We start from the raw sequence: 23,994 nt of genomic DNA on the forward strand, positions 1-23,994 counted from the left end.
ATTAAGGAACCAGAATGGACTTTAGAAGGGATGTTACTAACATACAGTAGCCATGTCTACCAAACAGGAAAAGCCAGTGAGATGAGCTCATGCATCTCAGTCTTGTGGATAACATTTCTTTTTTAGATGTTTGTGCAAATTCCATTAGTGATAACTTCCATGCATTTTAGGAACATAAAAGCTGGATTTCTCTAAGCAAGAATTCTAACACTGAGCCATATTTCCCTGTGGGAAAAAGAGGGAAAAACAATTAAGACCTGTTGCTTTTCAAGTTGCAGATACGAACAAATTTAATGAAGGGGAATATTGGGTTTCAATGTTTTCTTTTATCTGTTTTGCTGATAAAGAAAGAATTCTTTCTTAAACATATACCAAAATGCTCAGGTCTTTCATCTGCAGAACAAAATTCATGAGTTCCTTGACCGTGCATGTCACATGGTAATGAAACAGCATAAATCAGTCCTATTAAAAGATGAAGTTTGTTCATCTTAGTGCTGAGGAGCCATTCTCCCCTTCCTAACAAAACTAAGTGGTTCATGAGTCATGATTATATATTAGGTACAGAACAGATTGCAGTGATGCAAAAAACAAAAAATTAACAGATGTCAATCTGACACCCAAAAGGAACGAATACACATATGGATTTCAGGTGAGGGCAAAAAATAGAAAGGGTTACCACAGGTTTACATTGAAATGGTTCTCTAATATTTCAGGGGCTGCACTGGTCATTCAGAGCTGGCATGGAGAAATGTGTCAAATGTCAGACTTCTAATTTGTATCCTTCATTTTACTTTGCATGTATAATGGTAAGGAGAAGGAAGCCTCTAAACTGACCATGTGTCTATACGCTTTTTGTTCCTAAAAGGATCACCTTTGTGTCATGCTGCTCCCATGATGGCATGTCTTCCATCTTCGTTTTCACTTGAGGAGGAAACGTACCTCCTTTACACAGTTTTCTTTTCTGGGGTTTGCATTTCTCTGCCTTTCTATATATTCTATTAACAGAGCTCCTGTCAAGTTGTCTCTAACTTATTGGGAGCCTTTGAACCTGAAGTCATGATTTTTGTTTTCTTAATATGTGGCTGCAGTTCTGCTTTTGTATTTAATTCTTTCACTTCCATCAGGAATCATTTCAAGTTATTGCTGCTTTCTATCAGTATATAGTATCTACCCATAGTATGGTATCACTTTCCTGAGACTTTTTGTAATAGGACAGGATAGAAAAACTTTAAATAAATAAATCTGCATATGTTAAATTAGTAGTATGTGTTCTCCCAATGTTCATTCTTTCCTCATCTTTCCTTATGTTCTGTGAACACATTGAGCAGACAAGAGAGATAAAATACACAATTTTCTGATGCCTTTGTCTATGGGAAACCATTCTGTTTCTCCATGTCCTGTTCTGACAGTAGCTTTTTGTCCATGATGCAGGTTAAGCATCAGGAGAGTTAAGTGTTGTGGACCCCCATGTCTTTCAGAACCACCCACAGCTTTTCATGACTCACACCATTAAAGGCTTTGCTATAGTCTCTAAAGACTGGTCTTCTTTTGACATTCTTTGGTGCGCTCCAGAAACCAATGTATATTTACAATATGATCTCATGTGCCTCTTCCTTTTCAGAATCCAGCTTGAACATTTCTCGTTCCATACAGGGTGATATTTTTTTGATGATGCACCTTGGGCATCACTTTGCTTAGGTGAGGAATTTGCACAATGGTCCTATGGTTGCTGCACTCTTTTGCATCTCCTTTTTAGGAGATTGGAATGTATATTAAATGCTTCCAACCTGTAGGACATTGTTTTGTTTTCCATATTTGCTGCCATATTATTGTTGGCATTTGGGGCAATTCAGTCTCTGCAGCTTCTATTGGTATCCTATCTCTTCTGGGTGCTTTGCCCTCAGAGAAGTGTTTTCTAATAATGCAGGCTGTTCATAGAATTCCTCTTTGAAGGAGCTATAATCCTTTCATCTCTTCTGCATAATTCTTCCATATATTTTTCCATCTTCTCTTTGTATCCTCCTGGTCATATAGTGTATCTTCTCTGTTTGTCTTTGCATTCAGGATGCATTTTGGATTCCAACCCTATTTCTACCACCTTTTGCTTTACTTCTTGCCTGTCCTTAGCAAAGAAAGAAATCTTGGGTAAGTTGGAAAAATAAGACCCCGACCAGCTTTTTCTAAGAACTTTGAAAGGTGCAGCATCATAAGGAATTCTTCAGAGGGTCTAAGAAGCTGCTTTTCTTTGTGCTTAACTGGGACATTTTAAGAGATTGTTGCCCCCCACCCAAAGAGATTGCAAAATCTCTTTATTTCAAAAAAAATATTTATTATTTTCCCAGTGTCTCGGGATGGCATAAAACTATATACAGACTATTGGAGTGGACAGAATTTTTTTTTAAGTACCAGCACTTGAAGCAACCCACTGGTTAAACCAGGCCTCTGGGGTTAAAACATCCACTTTTAGTCCTCTTAACCTCACTGCTACATTTGTAATTGGGAGTTCTGGGCTCTAGATGCTATGGAGATACAGTTCATAAAAATGTTTGCAATCACCACAGCAACTCAAATAGTTTCTCCCAAATTGTAGGAGGAGGAGGAGGAAGAGAGGATTAAAAAGAAACAGAAAGGAATACTGCTTTGACTTAGCAGGGCAACTATGCAGGAAAGAAGAGGGAAAGAAAGTATTATGGGGCACAGGAAGGGAGGCAAGCAGTATATTAGATTATTAGAGTATCTTCACTGCCATCTTTTTGGAACAGCACATGACCTAGTTTGGAAGAGTCTACACAGAAACATGCCCAATTTGGATGCCATAGCAGAATTCATGAGTTAAACAAACAATACAAAAATTGTAGGAGTAAGTGCAGCACACAGTCCATGTGCTCAGGATTTCCACTTTTTATTAATAGCTCTGGAACCTGGATGCCTGGGTTGTTTCATGACGTGCAAATCCAGAAACTTAGGTTATTTATGCATTGATCCGCCCAGAGTTAAACTAGCAACAAAACATGGGCAATTGTTTAACCTATAAACAATCCAGATTTCTGGGTGTCTGTGTCACGATGCAGGAGTGTTCCTTGGGTATAATGAACAGTGGAACAAATGAGTGGAAAACTTTCATCTCTGTTTGTCTCTGTAATTCCTGGGTTAAATAATCTAGGAATTGCTCCTGAGAAGAACCTTTAAAATTTGCAGAGTGGCAAAGAAGCCTGGATTTGCAAACAGACTTCTGGTAGAAGTGAAAAAACAACTGAAATAATCTATAGAAGTATATACAGGTGAGTTTTAAGAATTTCTGTGAAATGCCTGTTTGCAATACATGGACTTCTTGGGAAGAAAGCAACTGAGAGCATGTGGTTATCATCAAGAGAACGGCCCATGAATGAAGAGCTTAAGTTTGCCTTTCTCCCCTTTTGTTTACCCTGAATGGAGCCTCTTGTGGCAAATTAAAAATATTTTCTAGACACTCCATTTGACTTCTGTCTGTGTCTACTTTAGTCCTGAAAGGCTTCATGTGCATGGGCCTAGTCCTAGGAAGAACAAAGCACTGGGGTAGGCCTGTCTTCTCCCTCTTACTGTATCACAATGCCTAGTAGGCTGCACTGGTTTCTAGATTATACACTCGTGATAAAAAGAGCATAGGAGCTTTTCTATATGAGGCTGCTAATCTGCCATATTGAAGTTCATTTTCATTGCAGAACACAAGAATTCCTTTGCTACTTTTCCACAACATAACCACTAGGTGGGACTATGGCATAATAGAATAGTAAATAAAGAGTAAAACTTGTTTGACATTTACAATTAATTTAATTCACCTTTACAGTTAAATACTGCATAGTCATTGCTCTAAGAACACCTTCATTAGAAGTACTCTTTGGACACAGAACTGAAATGGAAAGTTCATGACACTAAAGAACCAAAACCAAACCAAACCAAACCAAACCCATGAATCAGGAATGACAAGCACATGATAAACGCCTTGGGCAGAAAATTCTGATGTCAGTAATTCATATCCATATCTGTGTCTTTTAAATATCTGCAAGGGATTCTAAGTTTACATCTTGAAATAAGTTCATTTATGTTCATATTCAGGTCTCTTTTAAACATGTATCTGTCATATCGGAGTCTATTTTATCCCTGCAGGTATGAGACCAAATAAGAGAATTAGTTTCAACTTCACATTCCCATATATTGTGCATATATAGCACTCAAGAAAACAAAGGTACTCTTGTCTTGTAACTGTTTTAGTCTACTCACTTGAACAAAGGAGTTCCACAAACAACACATTTGTATATTCCATGAGCTTTGTGGTAGGTGTATTCTCCTTCAAAGGCACTAGAGAGACAAAACAACCACAAAACAATGTTTTTACAATTAAGGTACTTGACTGTGTTTATCTTGGAATGGTTTAATAAATTCAAGCAGTTTTGGCTGCAATAATTAGCACTCCAAATTTATACACTTTTGCTCTTTATTTAACAGATAAAATAAGAATAGGCACATTAAAACCTGCAGTCTCGTGAATCAGAAAAAAGCAACTGTTCAAATGTCAAAGCACAGTTTCAATTATAAGACTACAACTACAAGTCCCCAATCTGGCACTGTCCAGATGTGGTGGCCTGCCTCCCCTACTGGGAATGGTGGGAGCTGTGGCCCAACATGTCTGGAGGGCTGGGAAAGGCTGAATTAGGCACTTTCCCTTCAGTCCTTTTAATGTGTACCTATCATTTTAAAATACATTTTTATCCTAAGAATCTTTCTAACAACTTTTCCACACCTTCTTTTGTAGTGTTTATTAAACATAAAGCACTAATATTAAACATAAAGCATGAATGCAAGATCCTTTGGAAGACAAGACATACAAGTATGTTCAAGAACCAAAAGAATCAAACTGAAACTGGAGGGAAAAGCCCACATTTCAAGCTGTGTGAGCTCTATACTTTTATTTGAAAAGGAATATTACTGCTTTAAGGGAATATTTTTCTAAGTTAACAATCTTAAAGGCTAGGAGGTCATTCATCTAATACAAATCAGCTGTGCTACTCTAACAAAAAGTCTATGTGCTCTGCAGCTTGTTTTTATTATCCTCTCACCCTTTTTATGGGGTCCAATATTTTTTTATAAGCAGGGTTTTTAAAAAATGACCTAATCTCTGGTTGTTTGTGTGCACTAAATCATTTCACTAATCTTGTACACAACAGTAAATGACTTTGCTGGATGGCCTCCTGAGCTGGATGGAGCACCAGCCAACTGTTGTGGGAACACAGACCTTGCAGAGTCAGTTATACCAACTCAGAAAGTCTAGTAAATAGGAGACTCCAACAGGAAGAGGGCTGGCAATCAACTAGGACCCCACATGTGGCCAAAGGACCTTTTGGAGTGTGAAATGGAAACAAGGTTGCATCATTAATGCTATTGGATCAGAAGCAGGCTAACGCCTGGTTCCACCCTCCATGGTTGGAACAAGGAGCCAAAGTGGTCAGACCTTGGCAAAAATGCTTACTCTTCATGCTAGAATCAGCTGAGAGAAGTTATATTCACTGTGCAAGCTTTCTCCACACCCTCCTCCAGGGTTTGGGGCTTGCTTCCAAGGACTAAAGCCATGCGAGGGCAGTTATTGAAAATATTTGACATTCCAGCCACAAATGAGCCAATAAATACTTTCTCCACATGTGCTTCAAAAAAGAAACGAGGGTGGACTGGAAATGAACGAAATTGAACTACCGTCTCTTTCTTTTCCCCCAGCCGAAATGTCTATGTGTACAATGACCACCTTGAAAATTCCAGCCTTAATGGCACAAGGCTATTTCCCTTAGGGCTTTGCTTACCCAGGTATCTTCCCCAAAAACAATGAAAGACTTTCTCTTAACTACCAATACTTCCACAGTTTTTGTAGCAAACTGAAAACAGCCCTTAAACATAAGCCAAGAGACAGAATAGCGTTCATTTTATATTTATGAAAATTCCTGTCTGCTTTGTGGTGTTAATTTGCGTAGGTCAGTAAACAAGAAACCAGGATAGAATTCCTCAAAATCACCAAGCTGAAGACATAAAATAGCAGCACAGCAAAAGAAAAATGGCAACTATTTCCAATTAAGGGTATCTCTCTCATCACATCTTACCTTTCAGTCCCTTTCTCCTGAGTAACATGGTATTGCAAGGGTGTCAGCCGCTTCCTCAGTTCTTGCTGGGAAAAGACCACCTTACAATTCTTTTTATCCCTACATGACCCTGCAAAGGGAGAGGATACAGGAGAAGGAATCCTTTTACTTCAAATCCTGGACAACTGCTTTGGCTGCCAGCCAAAACACAGCTTCTGCATTCACTTTTCCAATGACCAGATTGGATCCTAATGTATTAGTGAGACTCAGGCGATTGCTTCTTCAAACTCAGCTTTAAAACGTCTGCTATACACAAGGCAGGAGACTCTAGCAAGGAGTGATAATGTGATACAGCCAAAGCCTGCTCTATGCAGAAAAGTTGCAACCACTGGCAGGACTGTACATTTACAAGAAGGTGCCATCCTGACCCTAAACATGTTTGATGACTTCCCACTAAAGATGCATTTGAGCAAAGCCTTGATATTGACAAGACATCTATATTGCAGATTAAAGGTAATGGGCATATTATGGTTAACCCCAAGTTGGAGCAACTTGAAAATCTTGCAGTTAGTTTCTATGAATTGACAAGAAAACTTCCTTAAAACAACAACAAAACAGAACAAAATTACAACACCTTTATTTAAAATACTAACTGCCATGAATGTCCTCAACCCTGTGGCAGACCACAGTTCAGTACAGGCAATTGCAAAGCAAAGCTTTCTGCCTCACAGTGCAACAAGGAGATGGTTGGGACTTCTGAAGGCATTACAGAATATTTCATGTGTATGAGGTCACAAGCTTCCTGGTACTGGAGCCCATGGGTGGGCGGCATGAAAGGGTGTTCTTCTGTAAAGCCTCAAGAGATACTTGTGAGTATTTGGCTATGGAGGCATATTCAAGCAGCTCCCTTTTGTGGTGCCTTGCTATAGAAAGTATTTTGACCAGCTGTTCTATTCTCCAAACTAGCTTTTGGACTTCCTTTTTGAAAAATTAGGTGCAATAGGAGTACTCAGTCTGGTGACTTCAATAAGATAATGCATGCATGTGAAAACTACTAGTAAAAGTCCTTAAAGCTGGGAACTACTGTAACTTGCTTAGTCTGAAACACTTTTAAGAGCTCTAAACAGAGCACTTTGAAGGATTAATGGCTGCTGTAAAGATAAATGCATTGCATTGGTAACTTTGTCAACCTATCTCTGTTAAAATCTGCTACAAAACAGACACACTTTAATCTGACTTTGTCTGTGATCTAAATGAATTCCTAATCATTCTACTTTGGGACCATTTGAAACACTTTTTAATATACAACTCCTGGAAAATACATACAGTTAAAGAACTGAACTCTGAAACCTAAATTTTGAAATTAAAATATGTGGCATTTTAAGGAATGATGTGCTGCTGATAAGAAACTGATAAGCCTTCCCTCATGATCAGATTACATATTTGTAAATCTCCAAGTGCAAAGCAAGTTATGTGGAGTCTGCCAATTGACCATTGTTTCTTCTGTCTTGGGTAGATCCAAAATCATGACATATAGAATTGGAAAGTGCTACCAAGTATTAAGAAAAAAAAATCTAATCCAATGGACACAATTAAGCCACAATCCAATGGACACTTTCCTAGGAGGAAGCCCCATTAAACAAAGTTGGGTTTACTTTTCATACATCCAAATGCACTGAAAGTGGTCTTGATCTTATAATTAATGTATTGACCTATGAATTATTACAGCATGAACTAGCATGGTTAATTGACTGTTTTTCTATAGTGCTAAAAGCTATCCTCTGCTGCTTGAAGGGCTGAGGTTGTGACCCTGTGTCTATTTACCTGGGAGTAAATCCAGTTGAATTCAGTAAACCTTACTTTGGAGTACATATGCATAGAATTCTGCTGAAATAGACTCTACGTATCATTGTTTTGGCTGAGAAATGTTTACTGTTGCAATTTGTTAGAAATTCTCATTTGTGATTTATGATATTTTATGGGGCAGGGTGTACCTAGCAATATAAAAGCAGCAACTGTTAGTATAGAGAAATGAAAAAAATATTTTAAGTAGTATTAATATTGAAAAATGAAAAACCACTATTACTGTTGACATTTTAATTGGACTTTGCTTTTCGTTGGAGATTATTACACCACTTTCAATGTTGTTAATAAAATGGCTCTAAGAGATCTATAACAGGACCCAAGCTACACATTACTTTGAAGATGTAATTGCTTGCTATACATTTCTTACTCTACGAGAAGTGCAAAGCGGCTGATCAAGCTTGTAACCTTAGTATGAGTACGACCTTTGCCTCCAGCTGTGGTCCCATTCTCAATCAGGCACTTAGCATATATTGCCAAAAAGTGGTTTATTAAAACAAATGGATAATAATGAAAACTGGAGTCCTCCATTTTACCTCTTGCTGGCAGGAGCACGGCAAGACAACAGGAATATCAGAAGCCTTTTACACTTTGATGAAGACTGCGTCTTATGTTACTTGGGCCTCTTGAGTCCATCCAACTCCCCTTGCTAAGGATAGGGACAGGAACTGTGAGGGCTTTGGATCAAGCAGATCTATGGCTTCTCCCCACACTGTCCACTGGTCCACCAAAACATACTCATTTCTTCCGCTTCTGAAGTTGCAGCATCAGCCTTGTGAGCTGGCGCCACCACTGACCTTTCTATGGCAGCTGGAAGTGTTTAGGGCACAAAGAGCCACATTTGAATCTTCTTCTCCAAGGCTGGTTCGCAGCAGCATCATATGGCTGACTAGACATGTCTAGGAGCAACAAGAATGCCTTCTCAGGGTGTTTTAAAATCTGCTAGCTAAGAGAAGGGGGGCATGTGTTATATTCTTTAAAGGAGCATAACTTCTATTTTCTATTTCTAAGCACAATGAAAGGCTTAAAAGAATGGAAACCTGCAATAAGGAACATCTTTCATTATGCTCCATTAACTTGAGGCTAAAAAAGGAAAAAAGATTATAAAACTTGGAGAATGAACCAATTGCTAGCTGATATTGCTAAAAATGAATCGTGACATCAAGCATTTCTTTCAAATTAATGTAATCCTTGAGTAGCATATTTATACAGTACAGGAAGCTTTTAAAAGTAAGCACAAGAGAAAGTTTGATATAAATCTAAACTTCTAAAAATCTTAAAAAATTAAATGAGGAGCAGCATTATAGCTAAGATCAAAGGACTGGAATGCAGACATTTAAAGTCCCTAAAGAAAAGAGTTTGATAGCTTTAAAGCTATATTATGAAGAAATGAATTTATCAGGGATAGGCAAAATTAATAAATCTTTAGTGTACTCAAAAGAAAAATACTTTGATCTTGTAAACATGTCTGGAAAATTTCTTCCTTTAAAAGTTAAGCAGTTGAAAGAAATTCTTTCTATTCAAACTCAAAGTGGGATTAAAGTAGAAGAGGTGGCATCAGTAAAGATAATTAATCCAAACTGTATGCCTCAAGAAACCTAACAAAGAAGCAAACAGAATATTCTTAAGTAAAAATACCCCAATAGTAAAATTATTTGGCATTGATAAGCACCTTTTGATGCTACATAGGTAAAGATATAATGAATAAAAATGGATTATCTGCAGCATTCTATTTAAATTTAAAGTTGAATTTGTTATTTTACTAATGTATTTGATCAGTTAAATACTCAACAGTAAAAGCATTGCAGAAGGTTGAATGTAAACATGGATTACATGGATTCCAAAGAAGGGAAAGTGCCCTGCAAAGTAAGATCTAATTATCCTAACACTTTGCTAAATCAAGACAATTAATGGTGCAGTTCTATAGCTTCCTGACATTGCCTTGGTGCAGAGAGAAGGTGCCACAGGATTCTTCAGTGTCTAATCTCTGAGGTCCTTCCATTTCAGGGCTGGGTCTCTATGCTCCCTATCCCTCACAGAAAAGAATGTCAGCTGCATTGCTGAGGTCAGAAACTGTATAAACCTCAGGAAGCTTGAGGGTCATGTTGGGGGCTTGGATATGGCTGGTACCTGTGGCTTATCCCCAATTTAAATGATGTCCTTCCTTCCTTCTCCCTTTGAGGTTCTTCATCTAGATGGCCTAAGACAGTTGACTAGATGAACGACAGAGAGTGAGGTGTGGGGTGGCAGAAATCACATTGGATACAAATAAGCCTCCACCTTCATCTGTATGAATTTGCTCTAAAACATTCAGCTAAAAGACTGAACACATATATTATCAGAGAAATACACTGAATGATAATATTTGAAAATTACTCACGTTAATATACAAAGGGAGTGATGGGCAACAAACAGGGTTTTTTTTAATCCTTTCTTACCATTGAGAAGGCATTTGATAGAGTTGAGAAGAAATACTGGATGGAGTTAACTAACCAAAATATTTGCAATAAAACAAAACCTAAATGTATCTTTATCAGTGTGGGTGAATTATATTATCAGTGTGTGCATTATTATATTATCAGTGTGTGCATTGGCAATTTCCCAGCAAGAAAGTTTCATGCAATGTGATTCCAACTATATTGGTTCTTTTAAAAGAAAGCAGACATACAAGTCTTGTCATAGTAGTCAATTTTAGTGCAAACAAAAGTGTGTTGTATACAATTAAGATATAGTCATGGAAATGTGCTGGTGAAACAGAAGGCTGAATCCTTCCTGGGGCTGTGCAAAACAAGAAAATCTGTCTTGTTCTTGGCCTGTTGATTCTTTCTCTACAGAGCAACAGTTTGCTCTACTAAAAACTGATAGCCAAGCTTTCCATCAGATGATTTTAATCCTGTTTCTTGGAAGTTTTAGCTAAGAATCTTAGCTTTAAAAAGAGATCAAGATGATCTGTACTGCATGTTATTTGGTGGATATAAAGTTCCCCATCCAACTATTCTTTTTCTAGGGTGCTTTTGTGGCCTGGACATGTTTTGGTTTATAGGGGAAAAAACTGTAAAAGATGATGAAATTTTAAGAAGTTTTACATTAGGGACTTTGTGACAATATCCTATAAGACCAGCTTGCTAGGGCTACTTATGTGTAAATTACAGTACAGAATATGAGCTGGGGGGGTACCAATTAGTTCACAATGTGGGATGACCAGTACTTGTCTAACAGTGCAAGCCTATACATAGCTAGAAACCAAGTCCCTTTAAGTTCAGAGAGTAACACAGCAATGGCTTCTCCCTCTCAAAGCTTCAGACACTCCTGTGACTTCAGGAGGGTGACTATACAATCCAGTTCCTCCACCTTAAAACGAGTACAGAATAAACTATCACATAAAGGCAGCAGACTTCATAAAGGTCAAATGGGAGGTATTCTGGTGGATAAAAAATGGACTTTCCACCTCTGCCACTACAAGTGGATCTCCTCTAGATGGACTCAAGGTGGGGGGCAGGATTAAAAAGGAGGGCAGAAAGCCATGCCATTCCTCCCACCCTAGCAGCAGCAGTATAGTAGGATACTAAATACTCAGACGTTTCTAGGCTTAGAGGTTTCTGCCTGGTGCAGAACTCAAGAAAGCTCATGTCGGAGCAGCATTTGTTTGTATAAGGTTGAGGTTAGGGCATTTTTCCCATCTTTGACCAATCTTAAGAAACTGAAATTCAGACTAGTACATAGGCAAGTGAACAAACAAATTATCAGCTTAATTTCACTGTTCTATGAGTCTAGAAATAGATATATTAAAAATTATATGCAGAAATCACATGGGTGTTTTAGGAGAATAAAATCAGTTTTTCCAATTACTGAAGGACTTATGCTTGATTAGAAATACACAGCCTTTACAAACGTTTGTTAGTAATAGATATATACTCATAAAGAAAGCAATTGTATTCTCAAAGTAGAGTGACCAAAGCTATCCATCTGTATGTCATTTAGTACAAGAGAAGAAACAGCAGGTTTAAATTACATGGTATTGGATTGCAATTTCCTAACATTGGATGCTTTTCTGCTTTTTTACCTTTAGTCATTACTAAGCAGTGTTCATAAAAAGTAGCTTAAAGAACAGATGCTTTCAAATAATTTAAGCAAAGATGTTTCCTTTTTCTCCCTTTTATTCCATTTCCCTTTTTATTTAAAATAAGAAAGAAATACATGCTGCTGCTGCTACTCACTACCAACTACGTTAAGTATTTGCAGATAGAAAGAATAAAATCAAAAACATGTGATTGAGGTAAATAATGCCAACATTAAAAGCTTAGCTGTTGAATTTAAGGTACTAAAAATAAACTTTTTATTTCACAGATTAGATACTACTTTTGATCTAAGCATTCTTGAAAAACACACAGGTTTCTGCTGTGAGCTCTCATTAACTGCTGCACTGCAGCGCCCTTGTTTTAATGGGAGGCTTTGAAAAACCAGTGTTTGCAGCCCCATTGTTAGCTTAAATCTTATGTGGGTGAGGGGGAGGGATAAAGATTTCATTTCAGATTTCTTTGTCTGTCTTAAAATAATCATTGAAGAAGTATTCATCAAAATTTTACAGGAATGTGCCCTGTGTCAAAACCAACAAATTATTTGGTTTTGGTGCACTTAAAGGTCACCTTGCAAATTAGCAAGATTTTCCTACATCCGGGCTTCTCAAACTTAAATATAAATATTGTTTCTGAACTGTGAGGTATGTCCTTTATAAAATTCTGTTGCTTATTTAAAAAGACAAGTATTGGAGGTTTATATTCTCAGGGTGTGCTGTTTTCTTGTATGACTGTGTCTTTCAAATGTTTGCATAAAAGCAAAAGGAAGACTTTGCATTATCCATACATGCAACACTTAGACTATCTGTTTGAGGACTAATCTTAAAAACTGAGAGACATAGAAATGTTGCCTTATTGTATAAACTCTTTAATATTAGAATGTAAATCATCATAGCCTCTGGTCTAAATTCACAGCTACAAAAATATTTATTTTCCATATGACCTTCTCTATCTTAGGGCCTCAGAACAGTTAGCAATGTGTTAAGAACAATCCCTAAAACCTAATGGGGAAAAGTCACCAGTTGTATTTCAATTTATTGTTGGCCAACAAATGGCAATTTCCACAAAAGAAGTATTTTAAAGGGGTAAAGGGGAGCAATTAACCATGAAAGAAAATTTTAAAAGCGAGCTTATTTAAAATATTTTGTATCACCACTCCTGGACCTAAAACCAGTTACTTTAAAAACAAACAAACAAACAGATATAAACCCAATCTGAAAACAAAATAAAAGAACTACCAAATTATTAAAGCTTCTAGTCTAAAATGGTACAGCAAGGGAACACAGTTATTCTAAAATGAAATTATGATTTTTTTTCTTTTATGAATATTATTTGATTCTACTGCTGCATATTGTTTTGTTAAATATATTGTTATATTCTCTGCTGTTTTCTTATTTGCAAACTGCTTTGGGAGTCCTTCAGAATCTTCAGCTACTTGGATAAGCATGGGCTTATTCAAATTTCCTGAGAAAGGAAATTCTGTAGCTGAGACCATTTTTCTGCATGCACTTGTGATCTTGACTTGCACATAAATGATGGGTTTAACTGAACTTTGGGAGTGGTCTCAGAAATGTTGGGACCAGTCTTTTTGCAATGTTAATCAGCACTTTAAATTCAGCTTGAAAGGCAATGGAGAAATGGTGTGCTTCCAGTATCCAAACTCTACCCATTTTGCACAACTTACAGTTTCTGATCACTATTAATGTGATGACAATTACTACTTTGCCCAAGGTCATGGAGTCATAATGAATTATTGTGGTTAGATCTTTATCATTAAGAGAATGCCAGTTTTCTCACTAAGTGCAAGGCAACTCATTGCAACCTGGATATATAGGCCCAGTGAAGAAACCAAGTGCGCCTTAAGGCTGATATTCCAAGTGACCAAACCGACCAACCAAGGGAGTGCCAAATCATATTGCAAAACATGTCAATCAGCACTTATGTCTTGACAGTTGGTTCAGCCATATCCAGTCCCTGACCAAGGGCAGATGCCAGGTGATTGTCAATCAGGATCAGAAGCCCAGTTAAAAGTCAAACTGTTATACATATACTAGCTTCTAGAATGTTATACAGCATTCTAGAAGCTAGACCACCTTCTGCAAGGTAGAAAAACTGGAGTAAGTGTAGGATCAATTGGCCATGAAATTCATGTCTCTATTATTATTATTACATTTTTATACTGCCCATAGCCAAAGCTCTCTAGGCAGTTGACAGCAATAATCATACACTCAGGTCACCCATCCCACTTCTGCCCAGCCCTGACCCTGCTTAGCTTCTAAGATTAGGCAGGATCAGGCACTTCAGGCTACATGGAAGCTATGGTAGGTTTTTTATTATTATTTGATCACTATTATAAAAATTGCATATTTGAGACAGAATAATGCTGTTATCTTAACCCATTAAGCCCTGCCTGGCTTGAAACTGCAATACCTGTTGAAGCGCCTCTCCAAACTCCAATCTACTTGGACCCTACACTCAACCTCTGGGACCTTCCTCCAGGTGCCAACCCTTTGGGTGGCAACTGGGGCAGGGCCTTTTCTGTGGTGGCCCCCTATCTTTGGAACAACCTCCCTGCTGCAGCCCATCTGTGTCAAATTGCCATCTTTTTGACACAAGGTTAAGACACTCCTCTTTACAGACACCTTTAAAGAAATCTCTGGCCATTCAGGAGCCTGACACAACTAATCTGATGCCTTTCTTTTATTCTTGGCCAGGTCATTTTAATTGCGTTGTTAATTTTCTTTCATGCTATTTTAATTTTTTATTCTTGTCAAAGTTTTTTATCTATTGTATTTTATTGTTTTTATATGCTGTTGTAAATTGCCCTGGGAGCTTCAGCTACAGGCTGTATCGAAATGAAATAAATTATCATTTTTTCTGAATGAGGTACATTGATAACCTCAGACAGTAAACATTCAGTCTCTTCCAACCTGCTTACTTTCCTGCTTACTGTTCTGTTTATACTTTTACTCTTAAGCCAATTTGAATATTACTTTAATAATAAAGTTTGTTAAAATTACAAACAACTTTCACTGACTGGGCACACACAAGTTCATCTCACAAGTTTTTGCCTTCATACCCCAAAACTCACTCTCTGACTCTGCAAGAAAAAGTCTGAAATTGATCCAAGACTCTCCAATATTTAAAAACCCCAGTGGAATTAAAATGGTGACTCCCAAATGGAACCAAATCTTCATACATCTGAGATAAAGTTTCATCATTTTGGAAAATATGTGTCTAAATAGCTAAGCAATAAACTCCTATGTCAGAATTGTCTATTAGAAACACTCTGTTAAAACTATAGGAATCTTATTGACCAAGAACAGATACCTTGAACCTTGAAAAAAAGGTTCAAGCAGTCTTCACAGCTTTCTCACATTTTCAATTGTTATGTGTAGCTCATATCACGTCTATTTGTACCTTCCTTTGGGACTGACAGGACTCTCCCATTTGGGGGAAGTTATATTTAAACCTTTCTGTTGTCTCCTCATTTAGAAATGTTTATACCCATAATACATTTAGTACTCTTGCAATTAAGATGGATTTTCTATTTCCTGCCATTGTAAAAACAGGCTCCCTATGGAAATTAAGGAGACTAAAATTAAATCCAAACAATTCCACTGAGATTGATTTTGGACTAGCCTGTCATTTAATGCAGAAATAGGCAGAAGGTGGATTAGTATCTACTGGTACTTCTGAGTGATTTGCAATAGATGAGAAAGTTTCCAACTTCCATAAAAATAGTAATTTTAGGAATAAAACTGTAGTAATTTTAGGAATAAAACTGTAGTAACTCAGATATAAGCTTGTAATTAGTTATATGAGTTATCTCAATGAATTGTTTCAGAGGATAGATCTCAGGGCTACTTGAAAAAGCAAAGACACCAAAAGCCTGAAGTCCGCCCTCTCATGATTTAATATAGGTCTTACCTCTACCAACAGCTGTAGCAGTAAGAAATGCATGCTAATACTAGTGCTACATTAAGCAAAACATAATTATGCTTTCAAAGAGGATGAGCAATTGCACCTTGCACCTAGTTTAGATATGGTTAGATTCTGACAAATTTAACTTTATTTTATATCCTGCCTTTTTTCCTGAAAAGATCCCAAGTATTTACATAGCCTCCGTCCTGTCCATTTTCTCCTCACAAGAACCCCATGAGGTGAGTTAGGCTGAGCATTGTTGACTGGCCCAAAGTCACCTAGTGAACTAACCCTAACCACTACCTCAAACTGGCTTCCCCAGAATCTATATGAAATAGCATTTGAATTAGTTCATGTACAGGAAAATCAATAGTCCACATTCTGCTATAGCTACAGATAATGAAGCAGTGCTGTAATTGTAATGTTTGAAGTGTCAGCACTCCTAGTCACGTCTGCAGGAAGGGCCCACAAATGCAGGAAGTTTTGTTGCTCCATATCTGTGTGCAAGAGAAGCACACGCACACACTCAAGAATTTTCTGGAGGTTCTCTTCCTAGCACCAGAAAGCAACATTTAACTTCCAAGTCAACAAACAGCTTCTAGCAAGTTTCATCATCACTAGGTGCAAGTCTTTCATAAAGCAAATGCATCTTAACTTTTTCTTCAAGATCAAGCCATTCCAAATTATAGTTATTTGCATTACCTGTAGGGCTAGCTCACAACAATAGATTGTTCCCAGGAAAATCCATGCCTCCACGCACCCTCCAGCTACTGCAGGTACTGCAGCTATGTTCAGAGGGAGCAAGGTTAGAGAAGGACCTTCCATGTCTCTACAACACACAACCCAGCTGAACACAACAAATCCTGCGCAAGCCTGCCCTTGGGATGCATGTCCCATCCTGCCAACGCAGCAAGGCCACAGTGAGCATCAAAGTGTGTACTGTAATGTACACTGTAAATTAACATAATATTCAAAATATCCTCTAAGTATTATATTTAACTACAGTTAATATTAAAATACCACCATTGCAGAGATTTGTGGAATCAACTTCATACAACAAGAACTTTATATATATTAGATGTAGAACACACAATGGACTCTCACAACAACTGCTTGGGTATTATTCATTAAATTCAGTTAATAAAATTCAGTTTAAAATACATATAAAAATAACATGATATGCCCAATACCTTCATATAGACGTATTGTCATTTTCACTGTGAACACAGAAATATATATTTTGAATGGCATTTAAATATTCTAGCAATTAAACACTACACAATAGTTTATCTAACATTTTATTTGAAAAATGAACACTTCGGTGTTAAGGTGCAACCACGTTTTTCAGAACCCTGTCCCCGCAATTTAATTACAATTATATGTAATTCTATATTTCTAGACTTGTCAGAACAGGAAGAGAAAGCTTTCTACTACATGCAGAAGTGATGCAAGCAACAACAGTGTTAAAAAGGGACAAGGTACATTTTTGTCAGAGAGGAGTGGGCTCATACAATGCAAACTCACAGCAAAGCAAAGCGTTTACCCTACATAAATATGGTACTCTGCTACAGAAAATATGTCGAAGGTTCTGCATAAATCAAATTCGTACAAGGTACTTCCTGGTAAGGAGAAAGCTGCAAGAAGGAATATTTGAAATTTTCCCTTCCAAATTTATCTAGCCATTTGATAAAATTATTTAACTTTATCCAAATATTTAAAGAAAAACTTTGGACACAAAGCTATAGCATACTTACCAATGTTGTTGGAAATTGTTCTAAAAGCACTTATGCAAGTACCTTGTAGAAAGACTATTAATACTATTTATAGAATAAATGTTTTTCATTCAACTTTTTTAACAATTTAGCTAAATCATCACTTTCTCTACACCTGAAAGATTTCTAGTTTAAAGGTGTAACAGATCCATTTAGTATATGTAAAGAATACATAATTAGTGCCATCTACTGGAAATTGGGGGTCATGATCATTTAGGCTGAATTCCTGCATATCATGCATTAATTTAAAAGAAATTCATCTCTAAATGGATTTTTATTTGTAATTAAAAAGGAAGTTAAGCTAGCAGAGAATTCTTAAAATGCTCTTATAATTTTGTTGTTGCTGTTATATGTCATAAAATCCTCTCCAACTTATGGCAACCCTATGAACAAAAGCCCTCCAAAATATCCTATCCATGAGAGCCCTGCTCAGCTATTTTAAATTTAAAACTGTGCTTTCCTTTACAAGTCAGTCCATCCCATATTTGGTCTTCCTTTTCTTCTCCCTTTGATTTTCCCTAGCATGATTGTCTTCTCCAGGGGGTTTTGCCTCCTTATTATGTACCCAACGTATGACTGCCTGAGTTTTGTCATTTTTGCTTCCAGGGAAAGCTCTGGCTTGATTTGATCCAGGACACACTTGTTTGACTTTCTGTCAGTCAAGGGTATTCACAAAACTCTCCTCCAGCACCAGGTTTCAAGTGCATCCATTTTCTTCCTGTAAGCTTTCTTCACTGTCCAGCTTTCATACCCATACAGAGTGTTGGAAAATACAATAGTGTGGATAACCTTGGTCTCAGTCTCCAGTGAAACATCATTACACTTGATGTCTTATTCTGCTTCCTTCATTGCTGTCCTCCAAGTCTCAGTCTTCTTTGAACGTCTCCATCCAAATTGATGACAAAGCCAATGTATGTAAAATTTCAATTTCTTCACTGATCTAAGAGAGGTAAGTTTTTCTGTAGGTGTGGTTTTTCTTTTCTTACATTCAGCTACAGACCTGCCTTTGCACTTATAGATAACTGCAAGTATTTGCTACAAAAAAGATAATATACTCCAGAAGACTGAAAATGTTTAGAAGGGAACAAAGAAGGAGCAGACTTGGAACAAGAGAAAATATTTTAGACAAAAGCATATGAATACTTTTGGAACTATCTAAATATGTGTTACTTCTAGGGAATTGGGTAATCTTACTCTCCCAGCTCAGGTTTATATATATGTAAATCACACTGCCCCACCATCATCCTATGGGCAAATCATATTATTAATTTCATTTTATTTCATTAATGCAAACTTATATCTATTTCAGTTATGAAAAAGTATATTTAAACAAGAGAAAATAGATGTAAAAATGTTAAATGGGAAACGACAACATTCAGCAAGTCTACTATCTTCCCACCTTTGTGGAGTTATGCCCTCAATTTTGCTTAGCTCTTCTGACTTTGGGGCCCAAGCTCCCTCTACTAGGGAAGAGCCATGGGAAAGGCCACTGCCTTCATGTCTTGCCTGTGGACCTCCACCTGACTAGCTGGCCACTGTGAGAACAGGATTTGGACTAGACCGAACCCTGCTCTGACCTCTCAGGGCTTTTTCTTACATGGGTTCTACCTTTTGCAATAAAGTCTCAGAGGCATAAAGTAGTGAAGGTAATGCAATGCTTAGTCTTATGAATTCCTAGGACAGCACCTCAGTCAAGTGTTGCTTGGGATATTGATTAAATATGGGCATGCAATACTGATTGGTTCATATTTGTACCATTTCTTCCTATGAACCTCTTTAGAAGGGCATGTATAGTTAATTATAAAGAATTTATGCCCCAATTAATGCCACCCTTCCCATTACCAACCCTCATAAATTATGCCATGTTATTCTAGTACGACCACTGTCCCAAATATTCCTCCTATCAATTGCATGAGCTTTTTTTTCCAGTGAATGGGTTTAAAACGTTTTTTAAAAAGGAAAAGAAAACGCTCTCACATCATTGCTTTACTGTGCCTTCCAATATAAAATCCTGCTCCAAGTGGCTAGTTTCTATTGATAATCTTGGTACATCCCTTAGAACTCCAAGAGAAAACTCCAGTAAGAGGTCTTTCTTCATCCCCAGATCCCACTTTGGCTTTCCCCAACTATCTTTACATTTTGCACGCAAAAGATGCTTCTACAGCATTTCTCCAATTTGTACAACTAAAACAAAATCCATTACTTCACATGATACAGGAGTCATTTATTAAATATTACTTGGGACTTCTGCTAAGAAGTGAAAAGAGCAGGAATGATGAGGGCTTAAAAAATGGGATTTTTTTGTTCCTTTAAAAACAGTATGCAATTTTTTCCCATTTTGTAAGAGCAACCATGCCCAAAGGACTCTGTCTCACCATTCTCACATCTCAGTGCTTTTCCTAATCTGCAGTGTGATTTGATAAAAATACAGTGCAGGTCAAGTCAAGGAAACTTTTATTTATAGAAGTACTACATTGTTTTTCCTTTGTTTGTACAGAACTAAAGGTTGTGTCAAATTGAAGGAATCTCATCAGCTATGGGAGCATAAAAACATTTTAAATAAACCTATGAAGTATGATATACTTTAAACAAACTCTTCCAGCTTCAATGTTTAGAAAGCTAAACATTTAGCAAACCTTGGCATATTATTTTCTGTAGCAGAGATGCCCACTCTACTAAGAGGGACCTCCGTATGCATGACCACAACAAGTAGCACCCATTCAACCTGAGGGAAGCCCACAGGCTCGCAGGGCCACTGGCTGGCTCTTGGTCACCAAATGCAGTAGGTTGAATGCAGACATCACTGTAATATCCTCACCAACACAACCAGAGGCAAAGAACAGGGACAAGAGCTGAGTAAGGAAAAAAAAGATGAAAATAAAATTAAAACATCAAAAATGTTAGACACATTCACAGCAAAACTGATGGTTATGATTTTTAAATGAAAAGAAAAATACAGTACTAATATGCATATATTAACTGAGTTTTTCTTGTTCCTTACTTTTGGCCTAGTGCTTGTTTTACCTTTACAATGTAACTTTTTACAGTGATTGTTCTATACCACACAATGAAGCATCTTACTGAAAAGCAAGACCAAAAAAAAGCAAATTGAAAATGACTGAAAAGTGATCACATGAAAAATTCAGAAAGTAAAGATGGGATTTGTCCTTACTATATAAATAGGTTTCACGCATGTTCCAGCTCCCTTAAAAATGCAGGCTACTTTCCACTGCATAAGCAATTGGAATCTTAAAACTGTTTAATACTTGCACCTTCCAAATAAGGATGTGTCAAGAAATGTCTCCAGACATAAATAGAGGAACCATGTCTTGGCTGCATGGAGCACAGTTACACATACTGCAAGGAGTCAGCTGAAATGCAGCTCTTTTTAAGAACATAATCTGATCTAAGTTTAGTCAGAGAAAAGTACTACAGCTCCCAGCATGCTGAGAACTGTTTATATTTTTTCAATCTAAACACACATAGGATTGTACCCTAAAGCAAGCAACCTAAATAGAGTATACCCCATCAGATACTTCTAGTGGTCAAGGTAAGATAAATACATTGTCCAAAGATGCACACATTGTGATATTGTGATAATGATATTCCTAGTCATTTTATAGGCTCACACAGACATTTCCAGTAATTTGTGCACTGGATATAATACAAAATGCTGTACTGGGCTCACTGATTCTTGATCCTAGCATCAGTTTCCTGCCCTGCTAGTTATACAAGTTAAACAAGAGCCACAGGAAGCAATACAAATATACAGCACTGCAAAGTATCACATATGTTTATAAAAACGCAATCAGGGTGACTCTTTATGTGGAACATGCCATCCACTTGCTCCTGCCAATTCTCTGTCATATCATATGGCCAAACAGTATCAGTCTGGGAACCGAGACCAGTACCTGTATGATTCTGAGCATGACCCAACCTTCCCTGCAACCTGTTGACTACAGACATTCAAAGAGCTTCTAGAGGGCCCCAGAAGATAACTGTGAAATTGTCCTTTCCCCTTCATAACTTCTGAAAAATATGGTTCAGCAAGCAAAGACGGATGGCATGAATGGATTTCCATTCCCACTTAATTCCTCTTCCAGGTTTTAGAGACTCTCCCTGTTCCCAGCACAGCTACTTCAAGCTGTTCAGAAGGTCCCTCCAAAAGGCTTTTGATGGAAAGGGAAGGAAGGGGCCAGGAAAGATCTCTTGCACAAAATCTGCTGCCTTTCTGTGCATGCAACCTTTGAATCCAGCTGCTTGCATCTGAAGTATGTGCACATGTGTGTGTTAATTATACAATGCAAATGTATACTTCTATCCGCTCCACTGCTCAAGCAGAGTGAAAGTTGTGTGTTGCCACTTCTACACTACAAAATGGCCATCGGTACATGCATTACTAAATCACTTTGGAATACAACCAACCAAAAAACTGCTTGCATTAACAAGCCTGAACTCTGACTTCAAAACTACAGAACCCAAACATGTGTATGTTATTAAATGGAGACAAAAGTCAGGTTGGGGGTGGTGGTGAGAGGGAGAAGTACCACAATGAACAGCCTGAGAGAACCATTAAACCTAAATAAACATGTCATTTTCACGAGTAACTGCAGAACTGCTTTTGTGTTTCCTTTTTTTAGAAACACACATGCACACAGAACATTCCTCTGGAGCAGACTACTGGCTAATAAAAGATCAAAGGTCTATGCATACCAAGCACACAAATAAAAATGTAATTCCCCACCCCCCCTACAACCTTCACCACGAGGAATAAAAGTGTGCAGTGAAAACGTAATTACCTAGTAAAGCTGCAGTCTTATTGTGTTCCCACAGCTGATCATAAAACGTCTTCCTATTCTGTCTCATAAAGTGTAGTACCAGGCAGCCTGTGCGCCTGCCAATCACAGCCATCTGGCTTGTGTCAAAGCCTGTGAGTCAAGCAGCTACAGTGCAACAGGAAGAAAGGCAGTAATGTCACTCTTCAGGTCAGGCAAAGAACAAAGATGTATTCTACCATTAAAAAGCTGGGTGCCCCAGGAGCAGAGGCCTCTAGCATGCTTTGACTTACTGATTTATGACTTGTGCCATTTCCTCACTAACTAAGTAGCAGAGCGCCATCTAGTGGTTAGTGGAGCAAACACAAGAGTTGCTAAAGCTGGTGCTAAAAGTTCTGAAAATTATGTTTTGATACTAATGAAGAATACAAACATTGGTTAGTTTACTCTTAGAAAACAATTACATGCTCCAGATTAAATAAACCCATATGTTATTCGCAGTGTTACTTGAATGAAAGCTTTTCTAAATTTGCCTGGAAATTCTGGAGTATGGGTGTACCATTGGTTTACCATCATCCAGATAATACAGGTAAAAGAGAAATCCCAAAGGTGCTTAGAAAAGAGGCTGCATCAGATTTTTGTAGCATACCCATGCCTGTTTTATTTATGCTATCCTTTGTATCTCAGCCTTCAATTAAACATTTACAGCTAGTTTATCATAAATGTATGCTTATAATTCTGGCCTTCAGGTAACTGGCATCTTGTGTAACAAAGGAAGGAACAATTATGGCATTTATTCAAGGGGATTACTTCATAGTCAGACTGTGGTTATGAATTTCTTTCTGTTGCAGTTACCTTTTCCAGGTTAATGTTCTTCTAGGCACAGTCACTGAGGTGGGAGAGACGTCAAATATTATCTAGTCCAACCATTGCTTGATTCAGGAAATTCACTACTACACCATCCCCAAGAGGTGGCTATGATGTCAGAAGCATCATGAAGGCACCCTGATCAGATTGGTCTCCACTCCATAAGGAGGTACAGCAGAGAATGCTGGTGGATCGGGCACATTCCAGGAAAGACCACACATGAAGCTGAATGCAGGGACACCACTTCAGACTGGAGGTGGGAAATGCCTTTTTGAATGCTCCTCCATCCAAAAACAAAACAAACCCTCTCCATCTGTTTAAAAAAAACCCTAACGCACAGCGTGTCAGGGAGAAAAGTTCCAGCCCAGTCTATTCCCAGCTGTGCTATTTGCAAGGCACTTTTCTTTCATGGAGAAACATTAAAATATGGCTTGTAATGGTACAATCTATCATACTACCTCAGAAATCCCCCACCATACAGCACAAGTTTCCCCATTCACTATACAGGATTGATCAGGTTCCACATATGACTAATACATGAAGCTTTTCTTTAAGCTAACTAGTGGGGCCCCCCCAAAGCATTTCTAAAAGATACAAGAGACATTTGTGAGAC

The 23,994-nt window shown here is 37.7% G+C and overlaps 1 protein-coding gene across 2 annotated transcripts in view; it reads right to left on the reverse strand.

The window, feature by feature from the left end:
- The window catches only part of MSRB3 (methionine sulfoxide reductase B3), an 80,495-nt gene that overhangs the window by 43,246 nt on the left and 13,255 nt on the right, over nucleotides 1–23,994 (reverse strand). For both annotated transcript variants that reach the window (XM_044422969.1, XM_044422970.1), the window contains exons 2-4: nucleotides 20,465–20,591; nucleotides 6,126–6,234; nucleotides 4,261–4,338 (exon numbers count right to left, since the gene is read on the reverse strand). In XM_044422969.1, coding sequence (XP_044278904.1) covers nucleotides 4,261–4,338; nucleotides 6,126–6,234; nucleotides 20,465–20,540 — 263 coding nt within the window. In that variant the 5' untranslated portion in view covers nucleotides 20,541–20,591. The remainder of the gene's footprint in view (nucleotides 1–4,260; nucleotides 4,339–6,125; nucleotides 6,235–20,464; nucleotides 20,592–23,994) is intronic.

Source organism: Varanus komodoensis, unplaced genomic scaffold, assembly GCF_004798865.1.
Source record: "Varanus komodoensis strain SLA01 unplaced genomic scaffold, ASM479886v1 scaffold13_1, whole genome shotgun sequence".
Taxonomy (NCBI): Eukaryota; Metazoa; Chordata; class Lepidosauria; order Squamata; family Varanidae; genus Varanus; species Varanus komodoensis.